General features: G+C 44.6%; 1 protein-coding gene across 3 annotated transcripts in view; it reads right to left on the bottom strand.

Annotated features, from left to right (window-relative positions):
* Positions 1-1,192: 1,192 nt before the first annotated feature.
* mtmr4 (myotubularin related protein 4) overlaps positions 1,193-23,096 on the bottom strand; it is a 44,150-nt gene continuing 22,246 nt past the window's right edge. For all 3 annotated transcript variants that reach the window (XM_008290541.1, XM_008290542.1, XM_008290540.1), the window contains 16 exons: positions 18,053-18,169; positions 16,333-16,415; positions 14,746-14,912; positions 14,543-14,639; positions 12,267-12,380; positions 11,961-12,151; positions 10,860-10,988; positions 9,262-9,373; positions 8,512-8,707; positions 8,167-8,352; positions 7,764-7,934; positions 7,161-7,315; positions 5,555-7,034; positions 5,305-5,415; positions 5,071-5,159; positions 1,193-3,036 (listed from right to left, as the gene is read on the bottom strand). In XM_008290541.1, coding sequence (XP_008288763.1) covers positions 2,859-3,036; positions 5,071-5,159; positions 5,305-5,415; positions 5,555-7,034; positions 7,161-7,315; positions 7,764-7,934; positions 8,167-8,352; positions 8,512-8,707; positions 9,262-9,373; positions 10,860-10,988; positions 11,961-12,151; positions 12,267-12,380; positions 14,543-14,639; positions 14,746-14,912; positions 16,333-16,415; positions 18,053-18,169 — 3,576 coding nt within the window. In that variant the 3' untranslated portion in view covers positions 1,193-2,858. The remainder of the gene's footprint in view (positions 3,037-5,070; positions 5,160-5,304; positions 5,416-5,554; positions 7,035-7,160; positions 7,316-7,763; positions 7,935-8,166; positions 8,353-8,511; positions 8,708-9,261; positions 9,374-10,859; positions 10,989-11,960; positions 12,152-12,266; positions 12,381-14,542; positions 14,640-14,745; positions 14,913-16,332; positions 16,416-18,052; positions 18,170-23,096) is intronic.

The following is a 23,096-nucleotide window of genomic DNA, read 5'->3' as shown; positions in this document are numbered from 1 at the left end:
AGAAAAATAAAGTAAAATTGAGCATGCAAGAATGCAAGTGTAAACTAGTATAAATGTATACATTCATGAGACATTTTAAAGGCCTACTTTAACATATGAGAAGTGCAGTAAAAAGTATCTTCCCTTGAAATGTCGTGGACTGCAGGAGCATCAAACACTTCACATAAAGTAGAACTGCCTCAGACCTGCAGAGTACTCGAGTGAACGTACGTAGTGTTTTTCCACCTCTGCTTTTCAGAAACCTCAGCAAATGGATTCTGATCACAAAAGCACCAACACAAAGTATCTGACACTATGAAAAGTAGAAGAGAGTCTAAATAATAAATGCGGCTGTGGTTTACGATCCTCTCCGTCTTAGAGATCCACCTTGTTGGGTTCTCCAGTGACCTTCAGCACCTTCTCGTCTTGTTCTCAAACTTAGAGCTGCAGTCAAACTATGTGAAGCGTACGACTTTTGGTCAGTAACTGTGGCTCTGAACGAACCTTTATAGGTTCTCAGGTTGTTTCATCAGTTACAGCTCAGGTTGATCTTTGTCTCTTCACTTTGGAACTTTTTATTCTTGTCTTGATCTTTGGCTAACTTACAAAGTTATGTTTCATGCATTTAACCTTCAATTGTTTACAACCTCTTAAAAATGTCCACATTGAAGGATCCATCCATCCATTATTTAATCCTCACTAGGGTCACGGGGGGCTGGAGTCTATCCCAGCTGACTCAGGGTGAAGGCAGGTTCACCTGGACAGGTAACCAGTCTATCACAGGACTACACTTAGAGACAGACAACCAAGAACACTCACATTCACACCTACGGACAATTTACAATCACCAATTAAGCTCAACATGTTTTTGGACCGTGTGGGAGGAAGCCAGAACCCGGAGAGAACCCACGCTGCACGGGGAGAACATGGAGACTCCACGCAGAAAGATCCCGGGTGTCCTCACCGGGTCGTAAACCGGCGACCTTCTTGCTGCGAGGCAACGGTGCTAACCACCGATTGTCGGTTTGCGTCTCAGTGAGGATCCATCCATCCATCAATCAATGGATGGATGGATGATTTGCTACCAACAGCACCACCTTTGAAGGTTTGTTCTTCTTCGTGAAGCAAAACAAGAGCGAGGATCTAAATGCCAGGCGTCTTTGAATACTTACCACCAGCGCTAGAAGTACATAATGAGTCTGAGCAACAGAAGCATGATATAATCTTTTATTTTAACCCATGGGATTTAACTTTTACAGTGCATTTCTTTACAACAATTATTCATTAAGTGACAGGTTTTAGCCACCACTACGGATCAGATAACTATGTATGTTACATTTCTGAGCTCCTCTTAAAAGATTTCGACTTCATTAACACCGTGCAAAAAATCCCAAATGTTAAACGATGGATAACTGTAAAGGTCGACTAATTCAGTGATATCTCGTCATCGGTTCACGTGGTTAGCCTCGTTACCAAGCAACCACCTGTTAATCTTTAGTCGTCTCAGTGTTGTTAAGCAGCTAACTATCCGTACCGTTATAACATACAGAGAGGTGGCCAATTAGAAACCTGCTGCCGTCCATAAGAAAGAAAAAGGCTTCAAAAATAGACAAAACAAAATATGGCACTATTGTCTCAAGGAACAACCAGTAGACACAAACACATTGTTTTTTAAAAGGGGACCCCCCCCCCCCGAACAGAACAAAAACTCCAATCACTCTGTTCAGTCTTTGCCCGAGCAGTCCGTACTGCCGGTCAACAATCTGAGGAGGAGTCGTCAGTCAGATGGACATCAAGCTTTATGTGGACACGAAGCCGCTCGATCACAAGAATGTCAGCAGAAACCTGTAGGAGATCCCCCTCAGTCACATCACAGACACCAACAGTACTTTCGAAAAACTTTTTTTTTTTTCTCCCATCAGAAGACTTCACAGAAACCTGCCCTCTCCAGACCTCATTCTGTCCTCTTCATCCGATCACATCAAGCACACGTTGCCACAAAACAAACACGCAGCGTTGCATCAGTGTGTCCGAACACAGCCCCCACAACGTCTAATGTCGCAACATGGCTATACTGGAGAAAAGCATTGATAAAGACAGAACCACATTGACTGTGCATATACAGAATTTCGAGAACACATTGCAGCAATGAACATATATACGACCCACCAAATGCACGTGAACATAAACTCGATCCAGTTACCCCATTACATGTTACATTCAGGCTCCAAGAAATAAAGATGCAATGGCAAAGTAAACAGCAGATTTCTCCCTTTTGCTCAAGTTTGGTCTCAAATTCCCTCAAATACACGACAGCTAGTAGTGCACAAAATAAGAATACAAAATTAGACTTTTAAATACTGTAGCAGCAATTCTTTTTCTTTTAAAGTTGAAAGCCTCCAGTAGTACAGGTAAAGGCTTTGGAGTCCCCGACACGTGGAAGGGTGAGCGATTGTCCTCTGAAGTGCGAGACGTGTCTGTCAGGAGGGTGCAGGTGTTTGGTACTAAAGGTGAGTGGACAGGTTGGACATGTGTCTCGGACAGGGCACCTCTAGAGGACTGAGCCGTGTGGAGGCAGCAGGACGCTGCAGCGCTCCCGGCTGACAAATGTCTTTGCAGAGGAGGGGTTTGTTCTGTAGAAACCCCCCCACCAACCATCACCAACACCTGCTAACGTGCCTCGAACTCAGACTATCCCTTTCCCAGTCTCTGCGCATCTCCGTTTTAAAACCGAGCCTCCCAAAGGGTAACAATTCCTCCTCATCCCCAGCCCCCGCAGCCAAAACTACAGCAGGTCGGGTTTACAACGAGGCGCTCGGCTCATCAGTCCGAAACAAGCAGGACAGAGCCGATGCGGGCCACGCTATGCTGCGCTTCTCTCAACTGGAGGCTGTAGCGATGGCCTTCTTAAGCTGCTGGCTGCGGATCTCGCGGGTGCGGGACTCCAGCAGCAAGTCGTAACAGGAGTTGCAGACCAACACCGGGTCGTACAGCTGCTGGTCGGGGATGGGCAGCTTCAGATGACAACAGTCTTTACAGAAAACATTACCACAGTTCCTGGAAAGAGAGCACACACAAGGATGACATCAGTAATGCACTTTATTAAACCTAAAAGGAAATGTACAGCAGAAAGAAAGACAGTATACACTATAATATGTGAATAAATGCATGATGAGAAGCTACTGGTTAAAGTTCTAGTAAATAACAACGGTTCTGCTCGTTTTAACCATCAGCCTGGACCAAAACATCGAGACTTCAAGATCTGAAGTGCAGGAATGTAATTATTCAACTTCATACAACTGCACCAGTAAAGTTTTCGGTGTGTTTTTTTAAGCTGCGTGGTGGTGATCTACATGAAACATCAAACCAAATCAAAAGAACTTAACTCTAAGTGAATTGGGAGTGAAATATTTCAGACATTTTAAAAACCAAATCTATGACTTTTCAAAACCAAAACCTTTAGATTTGTTACATTTTAGGACCTGAAATGTTTGCTGCACTGAAGCAGAGCCAGAACGCCAGCTGGAAAATCTAGAAAAGGCAACTTGTGTGTTTAACAGTGAATTAATTTGTGCAGGACCAATCAGACATGCATCAAACACTGACTGGTAACCTGCTGTGAGAATATATCTAACAGGTACCTATTTGTACTGTAGCACACATTTTCTGCTGCTCTGTCTGTGAATAAACACAATCTTTTATGCAAGTTTTCTCACTTTCTCGATGGATAATAGTCTAGTATAGTATAGTATCGTATCAATAATTCTCCAACAAGCCCGAAGCCTTTGATTCTGTAACCATGGTTGAAACCAAAGTTTGGGTTATTGCCTGAACAAAACCAAGCAAAGTGTGTGTTTCCACTGCAGGCTGCTGCTTTGGCAGAATAACGCTGCAACAAAGAGTGCTGACTGAATGATGGACACACCAAAACAACAGCCAGAGGAAAAATTAAAATCTCTCCTGGACCACTGATTATTAGATCCTAACAGTAAAATTAATGATGCACAAACCTGGATGTTGTTAAACCTCATCTTGAAGCTAAAGAAAGTATAAGAAGATATTAAAACCTCATTTCTGACATGCCTGGTTCAATGTTTTGGAAATTTCCCTTCTTTTTTTTTTCTCTAATTGACAGTTTGATGAACAGATTAATATTGTATTTTAAAATATGAAGCTAGAGCTGGTTAGCTTAGCACAAAGAGTAAAAACACAGGAAAGCAGTGAGGATGACTTCATCTAGAGGTAATAAAATCTGCCCACTGGCACCTCTAAAACTCACTGAGCCAGACCAAGAAAAAACCCTGCCAAGAAAAGGGCACGATGGTTTTACGTTTCCAGCTTTTGTGTTAAGTTCGGTTAACAGGCTGCTGGCTGAAGCTTCACTTTAACTGCACGGACATAAAAGTAATGTCAGTGTTCTCCTCTTACTCTTAGGTAGGAAGGAAACAAAAATATCTGCTTAAATGTGAAACGTTTGTGTGGTATTTCTTTAAAAAGAGAGACTAAAGGAGTTGTAGTGAGAGATTTGCTTCAGTTGATCATTTGACAGAATTTTATTCAGTGAGAATTTTGATAATTAACAGGATTTAATCATCAAAACTGTGCAGGTTACAGATTCCTGAATGGCTCTCTGCATTTCATATTCTTGTAAAATGAAAAGACTTCTTTAACTTGTTGGTGATAAAGAAACTATATTTTCTTTTAGTTATTTCGGGTAGCGGTGACCGATAACGTTTTAGAAACTATTTATGGATAAATAGAAAAAAATGAATCAGAGTAGGAGGAAACATGTCGACCATCTGCTTCGTCTCCTTTGTGATGGCCTGAATGAAATCTCCCAGACTTCCAACTCATTGGGAAAAAAAAGTTCAATCCCCATATTATGAGGGGGTGTTTTTTTTTTGTGAAAGGATTGGAGATGTTGTATCTCCTACTCTGGTTCCAGGTCTGCCTGTCTCTAATGGTGCATATTTACTCCAAAGCTGTCCAGACACTGTGTTTGTGATCAAACACCCAAGCTGCTTATCTATTATCTTTGTCATTTGTGAGGATGTGATATTTATAGACACAGAAACCGCAGTGAAGCCCCACCTGCAATGGTGACGTCTCTTGGCTATCCAGAACTCACAGTCACAGTTGAAACAATGGGAGGCCATATGGTCGGGCACCCACCTCGTGACCTACACACGCACACATGGACACATAGACACCCATCAGAACCCTGTGAGATAGCAAGAGGTGCTCCTGGTCATGCAGGTGAAAGGGAAGAAGGAGGAAGAGGAAGTGGAGACAGGAGCTATATTAGTAGCTCAGAAGGATGCTGACCTCTGTGTCCTTGGGCTCCACTCGATCCCAGCTGCCCTCTGACAGACGGTCCTCACTGTGGGTGGACAGAGAATCCTCTTCGTTGCTGTTGTCTGACTCCCGCAGACACGTCTGCATCAGAGAGAACAGGGTGAGACCAGAAGGCAGACGGGAATGAGAGAGCACTTGTGGAGATAATCTGGAGGAAATATTTATAAACTAACGCTGCAGACAGACAAAATGAAGCGTCATCCATAAAAAAGCTACTCACAATGTCATCCTCGTAGTCGATGTCTGGCTCTGAGGGAGGGGTGCCATACTGTTTGCTCTCCAGCCTCATCTGCAGCTGTCGCACCTGCTGCCGCAGCACCTCCACCTCCTGCTTGTAACCGGCCTCGATCTGTCGCAGTCTCTGCTGCACGGCATCCATTGGCACCGGCAGCCCGTCGTCATCGAGGTAGGCTGGGGCATGGGGCGGGGGAGGGGAGCTGGATGCAGAGGGTGAGGAATATGATGCCGGCAGAAGCTGATGGCCTGCCAGGGAGTAGCTGTTGAGGGCAGCGGCGGCGGGCCCACACAGACCGGGGTAACCTGCACTCCTGGCAGCAGACAGCCATCCAGGCTGCAGAGGGCTGCTGGGGCAACAGAGAGCCTCCCTGCGGCAGCACTGAGACCCACTGGGGATGGAGAAGCCCTGGGCACGGAGGAGTTTGCTGGCAAGCCGGCGGCTCTGGTAAGCGTTGGGCTGTAGGGCCCGGCTGATACCAGAATGGCTGGCACTGCTGCAGGCGGACTGAACCAGACCCTGGACACTCTCCCAGTGGGAGCCAAGCAGCGACAGGTCTGAGAGTTGGCTCTGGGAGATCAGATGGCGAGCGGTTACCTGGGTGCAGTCTACAGGAGCTGGTGCAACAGCCAACAAACGCTCTCTTCCTTTCATGACATCTGTTCTCGTGTCCTCTTTCTCCTTCTGGGGTTGAACTTGTGGCTGCAGCTCCGGCTGCTCCCCATCGCTTTTTTGATCCTGGCAAAGATCCTGGGTCACTGGGGAAGGCAAGACGGGGGGAACCTCTCCCTCACCTGTGAGAGTCTCAGTGGAGTCCTCCAGGGGAAGGAGGGGTGTTAGCTGCTTCAGAGCCAGCAGACTGGCAGATTCGGGGACGCTATTTTCCTGACCATCAGCATGTCCGTTAAGCAGCGAGGTGGGTGTGTTGGCTGCAGGTTGAGTGCTCTTGCAGGGCAGAGGTAAGCATGGCTCTGATTTATGAGTGGGTGACGTGGTGTTCTCAGCAGTCCTACAGGGGCTCTCCGCCTCCAGTGGAGGTGGTGGGAGTGGAGGGTTTGTGATCTGAGGCAAAGCTTGTTGGAGGACAGGAGTGGAAAAGGCAGTGTGAGCGACTGTGACGTCCTTAGTGACGGGGACCGGGGGAAGGGGCAGAGAGGGCAGAGGCTGTGTGGTAAGACACAACTCCTCCAGTGTGTCGTCAGACGACTCTTCACCTGGAACACCCTCTGGTGTCTTGGCAGGACTCTGGTGTACAGACTGCTGCTCAGCACTGTCCAATCCAGTGTCAGATGTGGCCTCGTCAGAGCTGTCTGCAGACAGTTCCTCCACTGCAGGTGAGGGCTCCAGTGCAGGGCGACCCTCCTGGCAGTGCTTATTGAGATTGGGGTCGCTGGACGTACGCGTTAGGGGCACCCCGTTCTCAAAAGCTGACAGCAGGTTGTCCATGGAGCGGGTCTTGGGAAGTCTGGAAATCAGAAAGATTGTGTTTTCTAGATGTGCAGCAATAGCAAAGACACAATTCTCCATTTGGAACTCTAGAGGGCAGCCTGACTCTCTATAAAAGTAATCAGATTAGTATCAAACATGTTACCTGTCCAGGGAACGAGAGGTGAGCTCGTCCCCTGTGACGCATGGGGGGAGGTAGAGCTCCACAGAATCATCCACAGCAGTGCAGGGAGAGGAGGTGGGCAGGTAGACAGCTGTCCACAGCTGTAGCGCCCGAGTATGGCAGACTGGCTGCAGCACCTGGCAGACAAACAAGTGACAAGGACAATCCCAGAAGGTCAATATATAGTCACGACAGTGTCTACTACCGTCTCAGTGCTGTGTATCATGATCACAGGATTCTTTGTGAGCAGGGATCAAAGATGGCGGCAGAGAAAAGTAGGATAGATTTAATCCTGTGCTTTAAATCTTTTATCAAAAGGACAGTTTGGGAGTTAAAATTAGAGCCACGCTATCCATTAATCATTAATCAAACCACTTATTCTGCTCAGGATCTAGGAGAGCTACAGCTGGAGATTTGAAGATGTGTGCTACAGATCTAAAATACCAAGCAAGTCCTCTTATCCCTGACTAAGAGAAAGGCTCAGTGGCAAACAGCAGGAGGCAGCCTACGTATATGACCGTTTCTTTTAATGGTAGTTAATGACAAAAAAACCCCACAAATAATAGTGTGAAAACTGGAAGGTACCATATCATGACTGGGGATGTAGAGGAAGTTCTGGAAGTTTTTGTTTCCTGTGCGAAGCAGGGACCAGACAGAGCAGGTGCGTTTGTAGATGTTCCTCGCCTCCCTCTCACGAGCATTGTTACACAGAAACGTGCCATAAAGACACGAGTATGTGTGCTGCACCAACTTGACCTGGACATGCGAGAAAAACACATCAAGTCAGGCCTTTTGCAAGAGCAATGATGTGCATAATAATCTGTGTGACAGCTGATTGATGTGAAACGCTGCCACTTGACATATGAATTAGTTCATCAAATGTCTCACACTTGGAGGTTTGACTGCTGAAACAGTCACGAGAAAATGCATACAATTATTATTAGAAAGACATAGATGTGCAGAGAGGGCTGTACAGCCAGCCACCCACCAGGAAGGCCTCATTGAACTCAAACAGGCAGGGGAACTGTTTGAGCAGCTGGTGAACACAGTCCAGCCACTGCAGGAAGACGGGACACTGCTCGCTCACATCGTCGGCGTTCTCCTGGTGGCCACAGCGGTCCCCAAACTTATGACCAAAGTCCAACCACTCAGTCTCCACAAGCACCTGGAAACCCTGTGGACGACACGGTAGTGAGGACTGAAGTAATGACAGAGTGAACCCCATGCCAAATCATGCATTTGTAAGAATGAGCCCGAAATGTGACTTAAAACCAAATACATGTTAAAAAAATGGCTAAAAAAAAAAAGACAAAACTGAACGGTGCACTCCTACCTCCAACGTTCTGTAGTAGGGGTCCAGCAGGATCTTGGAGAGAGCGACAATCTGGGGTGTGCGATCCCACCCATCTGAACAGTGTACCAGGACAGGACGGCCGTCCCGTTCCACCGCTGAACACACCAGAGTGGCGGCCTTCAGCATGACGGACAGATGCTGCAACCACCGCGTGCTCTCGAGTGCTGAAAGCCAGCTGGAAACACAAGACGGGGCGGCTTAGACAACCACTAAACTATGAGGAAATACGTAACAATTGATGTGATCTGAAGCCTACAAACTGTATAATTACATCAGCTTGGGTAACTCCTGGTTTACTTGGTCCAGGATTTTAGGGTTAAGTGCAGGGAGGCTCTGACCTATTTCTGTGGAGGCCTCTCAGCGTCATTACACACCTCCATTAGAATAACAACAGGCCTTAAAATAACACGTGACGTAACAACAGCTGGGTTAACCTTTGAACCGTGCATATAACCCTAAATGCAGCAGACACACAGTGACAGAACACGCACAGCTGGCCCTGGAAAACATGTAAACAAGAGAACAAAGGGACACCCGTAACACACGTATGCGCTGTTGATGTGTACAGCAGACAGACAGCTGGCCAGCCCAGCAGGAAAGGGACTGGACCGTGGCAGCGTTCCCATCTCTGTCTGGTGTTGCCTTACTGTGGGGTGAAGCCATTAAAACAGGGGAGGGGGAGGGAGGTGCAAACGAGGGCAGAGAGAAAGGTCAAACTGATCGACTTACTTTCCTGGATCCGGAATCTGACTGCAGACGGCCCTGAGAGCGTGGAAGCTGTTCCGGATGGCGTGAATGTTGGCCATTCCCATGAACATCACCTCGCAGTTGGGGTAGTACTCTAAATACAATAAAATGAAAAGCTCTGATTAAGGTCGTAAGACATAAACAAGGCTTTGCTTGATGCTGAAGTATCTTGCAATCTTTAGATAAATCACTTAGAGGTGCTGCCAACTTTAAAAGTGAGTGTGTGCAGCCACTGGTAGCCGTAATCATTTCCACCTGTCAGACTGGACTGTTACACCGAGTGCATATGCAAAGCAGAGAGAAAGGCCATTGTTTCCAGTCTGCAAAGCAACACTTTTTAAACAGATGTGTGATAAAAAAAGCTGCACAAACCAATGAATGTTTGAAGCCAACTTCACTGAACTCTAAACAGGCTGGTTTCTAAAAGTACTGGCGCTGACCAGAGTGTAAATGTTTGCAGGTGCTTCAAGTAATGCAAAAAAATATCTACTGACCCAGAGTTGTAAGCTTTACGCTATTATCACATCAGAACATTTTGCATTGCTTCTGTCCCTTTGGTCAAAGGATTCAGTTCAAAACACAGTGTGGTACACTATCACCGTATACAGTTATTACGGTAAACGTGTTAACAAATAGCTGCCAGACTGCACATGAAGTGACATGAGCCTTTTTCATTGTGTTTATGAAATGAATGAATGAAAAATACTTTATTCATCCCAGAAGGGAAATTCAATTTCATAAAGTTTATGGTATCAATCAAATACTTTTTTCCCTTTAGGTACAGTTCAGTCTCCCTCAGCTGAGAAGAACGTGTGTTGCAGCTATTTCAAACAATAGACAGACGCACTGAACCAAAGGAGTGCAAGGTTTCTAACACTGAACACCAAGACGATGTAGTCCCTTTAAGTCCATTTATTTTTCATCAAAACTGAACATTACACGTCCACGTTGTCCACAGGTAGAAAATCTGTGAGCTCCCACACCTGTAGCTCATTCAAACAAGATAACAGTGTCACAGGCGTCCTTATAAGGGGAGGATCTCACCTTTACCTAATAAAATAACACTTTTAAATTGCTTTATCAACTAAACTTTGTCTTAAATCAGTATTTATATTTTTACCATTAGATTTTACTCTTTGCTTTTAACACAGGAAATTTCTATATTTTTAACTAAAATAATATTTAAAGTTTTTGACTTTTTTACCTTGGTAATTGTTGTATTCATTTAAATTATTTTAGCTTGTCTATCTTAAGTTCTGTTTCCTATTACTTTATTATATGTTTTTATTATGAAGCACTTTGTTTTGAAAGGCGCTACGTGAGTATTATTATTACACTTCTGGGTGTTTGTGGGTTCAGGGAAACATCTTCTGCACCCATGAAGACCTCTGCTTCTGGTTCAAATGTAAATCGATGAAACGCTCGATAAAGGGACGGGAGTTTGTTTGGGTCACTCTGAGCAACACCTTCCACATAAAAAATACAAAAAAGTGCTGCTTCCACTCTCAGTGAGTTTCCTCTATCTGATGACCAAAAAAGTGAAATCCACTGAATTATTCCGAATGTTTGATCACACCAACCTTCACATTCGCAGCCTCCCCCCTTGGCTCGGTTGGCCACTGCAGCAGTGTATGAGCGAGCATCCAGAATCAGCAGCTTCTGTGGCACGGTGTTGTCATCGCAGCCGGAGCCGCCCGTCAGAGAGGAGTCTGGGGAGACAGACGGGATGACACAGATAAGATTTTTATTGTTATGAGATGTAAGACACTGCTGTGTGAATTGACCTGCTGGGAAGAGGACGGAAAAGAAAATATGAAAGAAGCAGCAGGGAATCAGAGAAGTGCCGGGGACATGATTAACAGAAACTGACTCTATTTGTAACCAGCTGAAGAATCAATATCTCCTCCTGATGACACAACCACGGTGTTGCTGTGGGTAACGATCACAAGTCAAGAGGCCTGCTTTCAGCAGCTAGCACGGAGAAAGACAAGTAATTACTCCAACACTGAAATGGAACTACTTCTCTCTGCTCTTGCTCGGTGTTGAGCTGCCACTCACTTTCCTGCCTGTTATTGTGCACCCTGTTCCTCTGCCTGTAAATGTCTTAAAGCCCCTTTTGCCACTTTGCTTTCTGACATTGTAGCATCATCTTTGAAAATTAACAAATAAAAAATACGGAGGGAAAAAAAAAAAAAAAAGACAAAACCACATTTGAAAAAGATGCACCGACTTGTTTTTTTCGTATTAGCTGCTGACAGCTGTCCTAATTGGAGCCTCGTAGCCTTTCTGTAACACAGACTGATAATGATGCACTAACACTGATGGTTAATGCATGTGTTTCTTTTTAAAATGGCAGCACGTAAACCATGAAGGACCATAGATGTAATTTATGCTAATTAAATACTATTGTATAAGTAGGTGACAGTGTATTTGCTGAACAAGCCCTGTGTATGCAGGTGTAATTGAAAACTGTGTACTACCTGGTACTTATGTTTTGCATTATTGTCTCCTGGTCTATATTGGACGTAATGAAAATTAATTAGGCGCGTAAATAATGGAATTTATTTTCTTCCTGGTGAGTCACATATCACTGGCCTTAGTTTGAAAACCATTAAGAGCGTGTCAGTGCTGTAGCAGTGGATGCATGAGTCCGCATACATAAAATCCAACAACAAAGTTACCAAAATCGCTGTCGGAAGAGTCGGGAGCTTCGCCGCGCTGTCTGCAGGCTGGTGCAGACTTGGCTCCGGTGTCCATGTGACAGGCCTTAGCGATGGACGTCACCAGGTACTCATCATCTGTGTTCCTCCAGCCCCACCAGCTGATCTCTGGCTGGCTGCAACGGGCGATCACTGCCCCGTTCTTCAGGTGCCTGGAATTCAAGGTTAAAGAGTTCGTAAATAATAAACCAGACTGAAAAATTAAACTGAAACATGCTCTCGTGCAAGCTGGAGCTAACACATGATGCTACACGTCAGTAGATCTACCTGTAGACCACCACTGGGATCCTCTTCCAGGACCTGAAGGAAGCCACGCTCTCCAGCTCCTTGTCAGTGATCCATATTGGAACCAGAAGTTTCTGCGGGTAGCTGGAGCACAGCCTGGAGGAAGAACAGGAGGCAAGAGTTTATTAGAAGAAGACTAAATGTAGTTAATGGCTCCATTTACTTTTAATGCATTCCAGTAAGGAAAAACAAGGTGGAACAGAGCTTAAACCGGCTGCAAACACACAATCTCCAAAATGTTTTCAGGGTCACTGCAGCATCAATAACTCTCAGTTAGGGCTAAACCCCAATCACTATTTTGTCACTTGAAACGGATTCAGTCGTTCATTATGATGATTTAAATATTTGCACATATTATGCCTGGCTGGGAGAGACGTCATCATCGTGTCACCAGGCCTTTATTTCCTCTCTTTCAGAGCAGCGAACAGGGTACACAATATTTTGATAGCTGTTGTGCTGAAATCAGGCCGATCTCAACACTTTATGGTTGACTGCAGAAACTTAATCCCCTCTGTCAGCATGGACTCCACCGCGGCTGCTGCTACGTGTCGGCAATATTGCTTCTTACACACAAGAGTCGCTCACTTCCCGCAACAACCAACCTACGTCACACACAGATTACCCACAAGGCCACGTTCCCTAAAGGGAAAGGCACAGCCAGTAACAAGATTAGAAGTCCACCTCCGGGTTCAGCGTCTGCCATCAGTTACCCGCTAGTGCAGAGCGTGTTGTCATGTGGATATATGAACGCTCGACTCAGAAAGTCCAAGTCGACTCAGGGATCTTTGATTGATGCTTCAAAGCATCGACTTTCAGGTGGCAGCCCGACTCTCAGCTCTAGCTCCTGCCTCACTCCATCTGTCTCTGGTCTCCTCGTTCTCTCCCACGATACTTTCTTCAATTTTTATTCACTTGCTCCGAGAAGGGAGGGATACAGATTGTGTGTGTGTGTGGGTGAGGGAAAGTGAAATACTGTGCTGAGTCATGGGCCTCAGCAGGCTGCGGCTTGTTTAATTAGCCAGTTGTCCTGTGTGTCTGTCTCCCTCAGCAGGATGTGCTCTCCTGGGCCCTCCGAGCAGACTGACCTTTTTTTTGGTAGCGTTTATTTGCCCAGACAGCAAAGGAGACGATGATGTACACACACACTATTACCAGGTATATACACCGATCTGCCTCAATATTAAAACCACTGTTAGGTGAAGCGATGGCATTGCTCGACATTCTGCTGGAAAACTTTGCGTCCTGGCGTTCATATGGACGCTACTTTGACACGTACCACCCACATACACACTGTTGCAGACCACGTACGCCCACTGTGGGTGCCCACCCCAGCAGGACAATGCGTCTCACCACGTGGCAAATAACTGCTCTGATAGAACTGCTCGAGGACCACAACAAAGAGTCAAAGGTGTCGACACGGCCTCCAAGGGGGGACCTCACAATATCAGGCAACTCGTCTTCTGCTTATGTGAGTGTTTCATTTTATTAATGTGTGTGTTACAGCTAGAATTGTTCTGCTAACCTGAGGGATCAGACAACAAAAAGGTGATGAAGTATTGACATGTGTATCCCCAGCGTCCTAGGACAGTAAAATTATAAAGCAAACAAAAAAAACTGACCATCAATGGAGTTTATGTTAAGTGTGTTCAGATTGGACTAAGATATGACTGAGTACTGGTATGAATTTTAATGCAAATCCACTAAGGGTTTCCTTTGACATTGCAGTATCCTTTACTCACATCTCTCTCTTTCTCTCTCAGCGGCTGCCTGACGAGGCTCGCCTCACAGTTTGAAAACCTCTGATCTGATCTGACTCCAGCTGCCGTCCTCGGCCAGCGAGCCACGAGTCTTTCAGAGCCGCGTTTAAAGTGCACTTTTGAAATCGACGTCTAACTTCACCGCTACCAGCCGAGAAGTAACTGTAATTCAGCACAATTTCAAAACTCCCAGTTCCCACCAGAGTTTTGACACTCAGTGCTGAGAGGTGCCAAAACACACACAAGCTGTTCCTCACACAATCTGTTCAGTTTGGCGACATTGTGGTGACAGTGTTTCTGGTCCTGCTTGATTCTAGCTCTCCTCTCTGCCACAGCTTGGAAAAAGCTCTTTTAAACTCTGCCACTCACCATTCACTTTCTGAACAGTCACTGTGACTCTGAAGTCGCAGTATTCTCATGTACTACTATTACTACATACAGTGCAGTTATCTGCCAGGACAGAAGAGCCCTGCTATTTATGGTAAAGTATCTGTGGCATACTTGTAGTTGCAGTTAATGTCGGACACTCTCCAGACGTTCTGTGTGTCGAAGCCCATCCTCTTGACCTCCATTTCCATTCTCTGACGCACGTGATCACCTACACACACACACACACAGAACATGGAGGGAGGGCACGAAGTGAGTAAAAAAGAAATTCCAAAGTTGCTCTTAAACTTTAGTGTGAAGTTGTAGTATCTGTGAACCTGGGCGACAGAGATGGACGTGCTGGTCTTCATCATCGGCGCTGCCTCCCAGACACCACGCATGATACGCCAGGGCGAACAGGTCCTCCAGCCGGGACGGGTGGGCAGTGGCCCGGTTCAGACGCTTGACCCACTCCTGGCACTGCTTGAACGTTGCAAAGTGGCATCTGTGGAGCACATAGAGGGACGATTAGTAAGATTCCACAACAAAATATCTCCTTACAACCTCATACATTGTAGATGAAGAGAAAAAAAAATAGTCATCAGATGTTGTGCGATTTTCCAGCCTGTGAGCAGCGTTAGTAATGTGGCTGCTTAATGATGAGGAACCAAGATGCCCCTGGCACATCTGCTGCCGAGTATCTGAAGACTCCACTGGTTTTGAACTTTACAGATGTCCATGATCAGACACAGATGAGAATTTCAGGCTGCTGAAAATAAAAGCAGGCCTTGTCCTTTTTCCTTTGAAACTCTCCGAGTATTATCTATTTATTTTCCATCTGTCTGTTCTGGGCAAATGACAAGGCAACAATCCCATCAAATAATTGCAATCACTAATAACAGCAGCTGCAAATCAATTCCTCTTATTTTTAGAGGAACTCCAGGAACAAACTGTTATTTTAATGTTATTTGGTATTTAGATGAGAAGGACGGCAGCACTGACTGGAGGAAAATGTCTCATTCACGTAACCAGTAATACAAAATAATATTTCTGTGACATTTGAAGTTATTAGATTTGAGCCCATTAAATAAAAAAATATGTAAAATACTTCAGAACAACTCCTACACTCAGCAACAAAATCCCAACATTCATAAAAGCATTCAAAGAAACGGCTTGAGTTATTCTGCTCGTTTCTGTGATATACCGACATTTGGACAGATTGTACATTAAGGCTGGAACTAACGATTTTTTACAGTGTCAAGTAATTTGGTAATTTTTATGATTGTTTTATAAAATTGTCTAAATTATTTTTGGCGAAACTGAAATATTTATTTTAAAAGCATATCAAAAAGCCTAACATTTCAGGATTAAGTTAGTATCTACTGATTGATTCATTGATGTAAAATAGCTGGTCATGTAGTCTGTCGTCCTGCCAACACATATTCATCCCAAAAGAAAAAAAAAGTTTCATCATAAACACACGCTGTTTAATGTCTGGCTTTCCAAACTCATTAGTAATGACAACTCTTGCTGTCTACCTAAGCATCAGAAGACTGTATTTTTACTCTACAGCTCACTTTACATAAGCTGGAATAACCCTGCTGAACTGTGAATACTAAAGACACAATCTCCATATTCACCAACGTTGTGAAATAATTCAGAAGGAAAGCACTAAAGACACCGCCGGAACCATGTTAACATAATTTTACGACCACAGTGAAGAGTTGTAACAGCTATTTGCACACGTGGAAATATTGATTAGTGGCTAAACAGGGCAAAGTGTGATCTCAATTGCTTCCTAAAGGCTCAACAGAATTGAACTATTACATTATTAATACAAAGTGCTGCTCTGTATTTACTTCACATATCATCAGCAGCATGAATCACGTTGCAGGGTTAATCTGTGTGCGAGCTGCTCTCCTTACCTGACAACTTTAGAGTCTTTGCAGATGATGTGCAGCTGGAACATGTCTCTGCACTCCACACTTTCTATCAGCCTGAGAGGCACCTGTAGGGGGAGACAGAGAGCAGGCACAATCAGTCTGATGGCCCGCTGTGGAGCAGACAGCATCTGCAGAGAAGTTACCACCCTCTGGTCTAGTACAGACTGAACCCAGGCTAGGCACAGTGCAGTCTCACTGTGGAACAGACGAAGACTCTTTCTAACTTTGTCTGTGATGCCAAACAACAGCTATGTTGTCTAGAGTGCCTTTGAAGCTTTAAGCGGTCCTGTAGACTGAAGTGTTAATGAAGCCGGCGCCAATATTTACAAAAATCACCCACGCAGCTTCACTTTTGGACAAGCCTTTATGCAACAGCGCTGCGTGCACCTTGTATGAGGAAGAAAACAACTACTTTGAATCATGGCAGAAATAGTGCTTGTTTATTTCATGAAGGTCAGCCCTGCATCACAATCATGTAGCAGGGTGCTTTCACAGAAAATTATAAATCCAGCATTACCACTCAGCTGCATGTAAATTAGAATGACTAAGCCGTCTAGACTGTGGCAGAGGGTGGTGTTTTATCATATGGTACTCACAGATATCTCATTGTCCACACCTGGGTAGGTCTATAACACAGTGACACCATGGAGCACACACACAGAGAGAGAAGGACGAGGGAAGACACAAGACAGGAGGAAATGGGAAAAACAAAAAAACTATTAAACCAAAAAACTTCAGGAGACAAAGGGAAATGAAGAGTTAAAGGAAAGAAAAACACCAAAGAGGCTGTAAGATGAAACATAACTGAGTGGATCACGCAGTGTGCTACTTGCAGCACATGACCAAGGCAAATGGAAATCATGGAGAGAAAGACAAACATAGACAGGAGCAAAGGGCAAGAAAACAGCTCAGAAGTAGGAGGGTGAGTTGTGAAGGGAGGTGTGGGTGAGAGGTTGTGGCTTGTTGGCATTCATACAGAGTTCATCTGCGCTGCTGGGGTCAAGGCAGGAGTCTGCCTAGTAGGAAATTAGCTCGATAAGGACTGCTAGCGGCTGACATTTGAACTCAGTTCGTTAATCTGGCTGTCCTCTGCTAAAGTAAGTCAAGGTGAAAGGCGTCACGAATGTCCCGGTGATCAGCCCTCACGTCCTCCTCCTTTCCAAAACACAGTCAACGTTTCCAGAAGCCGAATCCTTTTGGAAAAGATGACAAGGATTTGGGAAAAAGGAGGAATTTCACTGCCAATGAATGCAAACAATTGGACTGTTTGTGTTTGAGCAAGACCTGACGTCAGCAGGAGCAGGCTGGTGGACATTAGTGCCAGTGGGGGCCGGGCCTTTGGAGCCTGGATGTCACATTAAACCTCTCCCGTCTGACGATCAGAGGGCCCGCTAACCCTGTGGTACAATCCTGGTACGAACATTCTCAAACTGCACGCCAACTCTGCTGGAATACAACTGAAACCGCTTTACCCCATGCAAAATACTTGTAGGTTTATTTGCCTTGTTAGCACAATTATGTGTTTATAAAATTTATATGGGGGAAAGGGAAAAAGCACGTGTGCGTCCAAACTAAACACTATATCCTCCTCTCTCCTGCTATTGGTTTTTGTAGTGGCGTGGCATGGCAGCAGCAGTGATCACGCAGACACTTGTGCCATTGTGGTTCTTCAGTATGTTTATCGTCTGAGACGTGTACTCACGTTGATGACAGAGTCCTTGAACTTGATGTGCAGCCTGTAGTTAGAAATGGCAATGATGGCTTCATCGGCACGGCCAAGATATTCCACCCCTTCCCCCTGAAGAACTGGGTACGGCACCTGCAGAGACCCAAAACAACAAGATTGTTGAAGTCTGCTGTGCAAAAAAAACATTAGAGCAGCACCTGTTTGTTGAGCTTTATTGTGTCTACTGCGAGTCTAATCCTGACATCCTCATCTCTATTTTTAAAACTGTGCTCTCAGTGTTGTCCAAGCTTGTGCTAATTATCGATGATCTCCATACAAAACTCTAGTTAACAAGACAGTACAGTTACCCCAGCAGCTCTTTGACTCTGAACTTAGGACAGCAGCGCATTGAGTTAAACGCTAATGTCATCATGCTAATATGCTTACAATCACAGAGCTGACATGTATGCTAAGTATGCTAAGATTTGCTAACTAGCACTAAACACAGAGAACAGCTAAAGGTGTTGACATAGCTGTTAGTCGTAAACCAGAGTCTTAAATAAATTAAAATTTAGACTTGATGATGGCACCAGATTGAAAAGTCAGAAGGTCAGCCGAGTCAATGGGGTTTGTCATCTAATAACCGTGTATGATTCTTGTTTGTGCATCAGGTAGATGTTAAGAAACTTCCCTGAAACCAGCAACACTTTTGATAAGTCACACAATTACAAACAGCACAATGAGAGACTGTTTAAACAAACAAAAGTAGAATGTTATCAGTCTGGACCAAATTGTATTAAAACAAAATTAAACACATCATCACCATTCAAAAATCAGTGAACTTCCTTAAAGGGAAGAATCAAACTTATTATACCAGCATTAGTCTTGCATAGCTAGACCCATCTCCAGAGTGATGCGTCAGCGCTGGAGAATGATATGGCTGCACTTTATTATCATTCTGCAATAGAGGGAAAAACACTCTGGCTCGTTTGAATTTCTTTAAACCGATTACAATCGTCTGAGTCCACAATGCAGTGGCGTCGCTCAGCAAAATAGCGACGGAGGAATCGTTTTAGTGGAACATCCACAAGCAGGGAGGCGAGTCATTAAAATGGCTCGTTCACCTAAAGAACAAAGCAGGTCTGCCTTATTGCACAAGCTACATCTTCAGAGAAAGTACCAGTCTCAGCCTGTAGGTGAGGTTGTTGTTGTTGTTTCCTGTAGTGACGGGGATTTTGATAGTGGAGGGAGTGGAGAAAGCGGGAAAATGGTGGTCTTATACCTGAAGTCTACATTTGGTGAGTCAGACTAAACCGACATCGAAGCATCACATTTGCGCCGGTGTTTACATTTTTGAAGCAGTCGACATAGCAGACAGTTCACGCTCCCATCAACCGAGTGACATTAGTGATACGAGAAAAGAGGGACACGAGGAACAGCGTGCATGTGCAGCTGTCCAATTAGCACATAGTAGTTTTACAGAAGAACCTTTGTGAGTGCAGAGGGCTTGTTGGTGAGCCTGAATGAGCAGGCAGACAAGAGGCAGGGCTGGGAGGGAGACTGTCTGCACCAATGCTGACGGCACAGTGAGGGATCCCAAACTGTCCATTAACATTCTTACTTGTACCCATTTTATTACAGTCACGGCCAAGCCCTGGCTTTGGCTGCAACGAGACCCCTACATTAAGGTAATTGGTTCCCAACAGAGGTTAACAGAACATTTTTCATTTTATTCTGAGGCAGGGCATTATCTCTAAAAGCCAACCAAGTGGAAGAGACACATGGCTTCATTTGCCAACTTCTAAACCGTGTTCCAATTTATATAAAATCTGAAGCTTTTAACCCGTTTCAGAGTGATAAACGTCACACTTAGCGTGCTGGTAAATATTATTACAGTGTTTACTGGAGCTGCTTTTTCAAGGGAATTAAAAATGACTCACTGAAACTGTTAGATATTTTATGAATGCTGTTGACCAGAAAAAATTGAGTTCTAACATCACGTGCAGAGGATAAATCAGTTTCACTCACTGTCCATAAAACACTGTTTCTGGTTGAAAGTACAGCCTGTTGGTAACATGGGGGATTGTGTTACGCCCATTCATTCCTCACGTACATGACCTCCTCACCGTTTATTTTGCCGTAGTCATCACTTTGTGTGATTGCCACATCACGTTTTGGCTGCTCTAAACTAGTCATTGGGGACCACGAATTGCAACTCAGGTTTGTTTCATTGCTGGTAGTGAGGACAACAGTGTTGCTTAGAGACAACATTACCTCATTCTGCATTAGCATGCAGTGCTGAGTCACGCAGGAGGACTCACTAGTGCATGTTAAAAGAAGACATGCAGCAGCGCAGATGGGGATTATAGTAAGATGTCAGAAAAATCAGGCTTATATGAAACAGCATTAGTCACATAGAGCACACAAGCAGGATACGATTGATAGACCCATAAAACACAAGTTAACATCTACCCACACAACAGACCTTTGACCAGCTGAGCCAAAAACAGGCGATACATGTAATAAATGAAAATAAAACCCAACTATTTTTCATTTGTGTTCACAGGAATATCACAGAATATTAAGAGGTCAAAAGCCCTCGGTGCGTCAGATTGTTGTTGGTCTGGAGAGCTTAGGTTAAAAAACATTAAACCCCTGACATTTATTACTGCACCTGCTGTTTGTCTTTAACTCAAAATGTGCACGAGTCCAGACAGGAAGCATGATGACAGAAAAGAGTGCAGATTAACCTGGGAAATGGAGCACGTAGTACTCTGGACTCAGACACTGACAGAGCCAAATATAGGCAGCAATCCCCCTGGCACTGTGCAGCAGGACTTCAAAAATTGGAATATTTTAAATCCAACAGTCACATTTCACATGCATAGAAATATTTTAACTGAACCGTCTTTCTCTGGTACCCAAGCAGAGCTGAAAACTTGGAAGTTGCTGACTGAGAACAAAATCTGCAGATATAGTCTTGTAATGTAAAGATAGGACAGAAAAAGGGAAAGCCTTATCAATTTGAGTGCATGAGCGAGGTAATGTAGCCAAATTGCATTACATATTGCCTCAATAGCGGCAGAAATGGCTGAAATGAGAGCGTGCAGCTACCGAGTCTGTGTGCTTCTGTGCTGAGAAGTGCCCCAACACGTCCTGCTGAGACTGCCATAGTTAACGTGCTGCACAGACCGGGAGCTGCATTAAACAAGCTGTGCTCCAAAAGTAGGTGCATGAGTCACTGGCAGCCAGCAAGTGCAGCAGAAGATACTGTGTCACGTTTCCTCTACGAAGCCTTCAGCAGCAGAAATATAAAAGAGAGGGAGGGAGGGAGGGAGGGAGAGCGGGAGAGGGAGGGAGGGATAGAGAGTGAGCAGAAAGACCTGTGAATAACACTCTCTGACTTGTGAGTCGTGACTTCCGGTTCGAGCAGCCTGCCTGTCAGAACATGCGCGTGTGCAAATGCACACACAACTGCAAGCATGCAGCAGAGCTTGCATGCGCACGGGAGGAGAGGCAGCAGAGTATTAAATATGGTGGGGAAGGGAATGCCTGTAATGTGCCTGCGGGAAAGCTGTGGTAAGAGACATCAGCTGTCAGTGAAACTATCATGGGAGTGCCTGCACACTACAAAGAAAACACACAAGCAGAGACACTGCATGTATGAATGAAGGGGGATGGGAAGGAAGTATACGAGTGCAGAAAAAGAAAATGTTGCAATGAGGATAATTACAAAGTGCTCTCTGGTGCTTCAGATTAAAGGTACAGCGCACACTGCTCAGCTGGAAATAAATACATTTACTAAGACCTCTGACACACAAAGGCCTTTGAAGCGAAGCCCTTTAGTAATAAAAACACTTTTTGAAGAGGCTGATACTCCCTGCAGTTTAGTGCAAACCAAGTGGAAGCGTGCTTCAATTGAAAACCACAAAACGAAACAACAGATAGTGACCCGAGGCTGGGCAAATCCCTCCTCCCTCCACCTTCCCTTTGTCCGGTTCTCCAGACACATGATGCTCAGCTCCATTAAGCACCAGACAGCCAGAGAGCACAAACTCAACACCACAGAGGGCACAGCACAAGTTGCCCATCACAGTTTTGCTCTTGGCATCTTCACCATAGAGTAGATTTACAAATCCTTCTCACTGAGGGGACCTAAATGCTTTTAAGCCACCCTGTTTTTTTTTTAATCCTCTGCAGTGACTTCTGTTTTTTGTTTTTTTAGTAGAACAGCTTGGAATAGACCTCACGCAGGAAGTTAAGTTTAAAGACAGTAAAGTTTACTCTATACCGGAACAAGTTGATCTTTAAAGGATGAGGAAATTGTTGAATTTATAAAAGGTATTAATATTTACATTCATACCTGAAAAGTTGCAAAATAGCTGTTAGAACATGTCATAAAGCCAGTGAGGTATGAATAGCAGTGCTGTGTGAACACCACTACGGTTTCTGAGAAGCCTTCAGCCCTTTCATACACACAAAAGCTTTGTCAACATTTTCAACTTCCCCCTTTCAAAATTTGCCCTCTGTTCCTCTTAAGGCTTTGCATGAACACATTCCTTATCTTAATGTGAAAGGCTAATTTATAATCAATTTTCTAAATAAATACTGAAGAACATTTGTTGTTTTTTTTTTTTTTAGTAGAAGTATGACGCCTAATCTTGTGGAGTGTGGGTAGCAGCTGCATTCAAATGGAAATATATTTTGTTATCCACCAAGTTTCCTAATTAACTTTTTCCAGTGTTCAACACTGATAAAAGGGGGAAGAACAATTACAATGAAAAAATGCTCCTCTAGGCAACTGTCAACGTTTCTTCTTCAGCGTCTGCCCTCAGGTCGGCCAAATTGAGACTCCTGCAGTAACATCTTAGCAATCACAAGACATCACTCAGCAAACTACCAAGCCTCAGGTGGAGGGCGTTGCAGAGGAAACTCTGATGTCATATTATGGGCCACAATTAAGGTGATGTTATAATCTGGAAGTGTCACATTTGGTCTTTCTCACCAGCTCCCGGTTGTCTAATCCACAGACATGTTGCTGGGAATCTGAACAGATGGGTCTGTGCTGTAGATCAGTGTT

The sequence above is a fragment of the Stegastes partitus genome, unplaced genomic scaffold (assembly GCF_000690725.1).
Source record: "Stegastes partitus isolate 25-593 unplaced genomic scaffold, Stegastes_partitus-1.0.2 Scaffold681, whole genome shotgun sequence".
In the NCBI taxonomy this organism is placed as follows: Eukaryota; Metazoa; Chordata; class Actinopteri; family Pomacentridae; genus Stegastes; species Stegastes partitus.
Note: the sequence above shows the minus strand (reverse complement) of the source record. Positions and strands in the feature narration are given on the sequence as shown.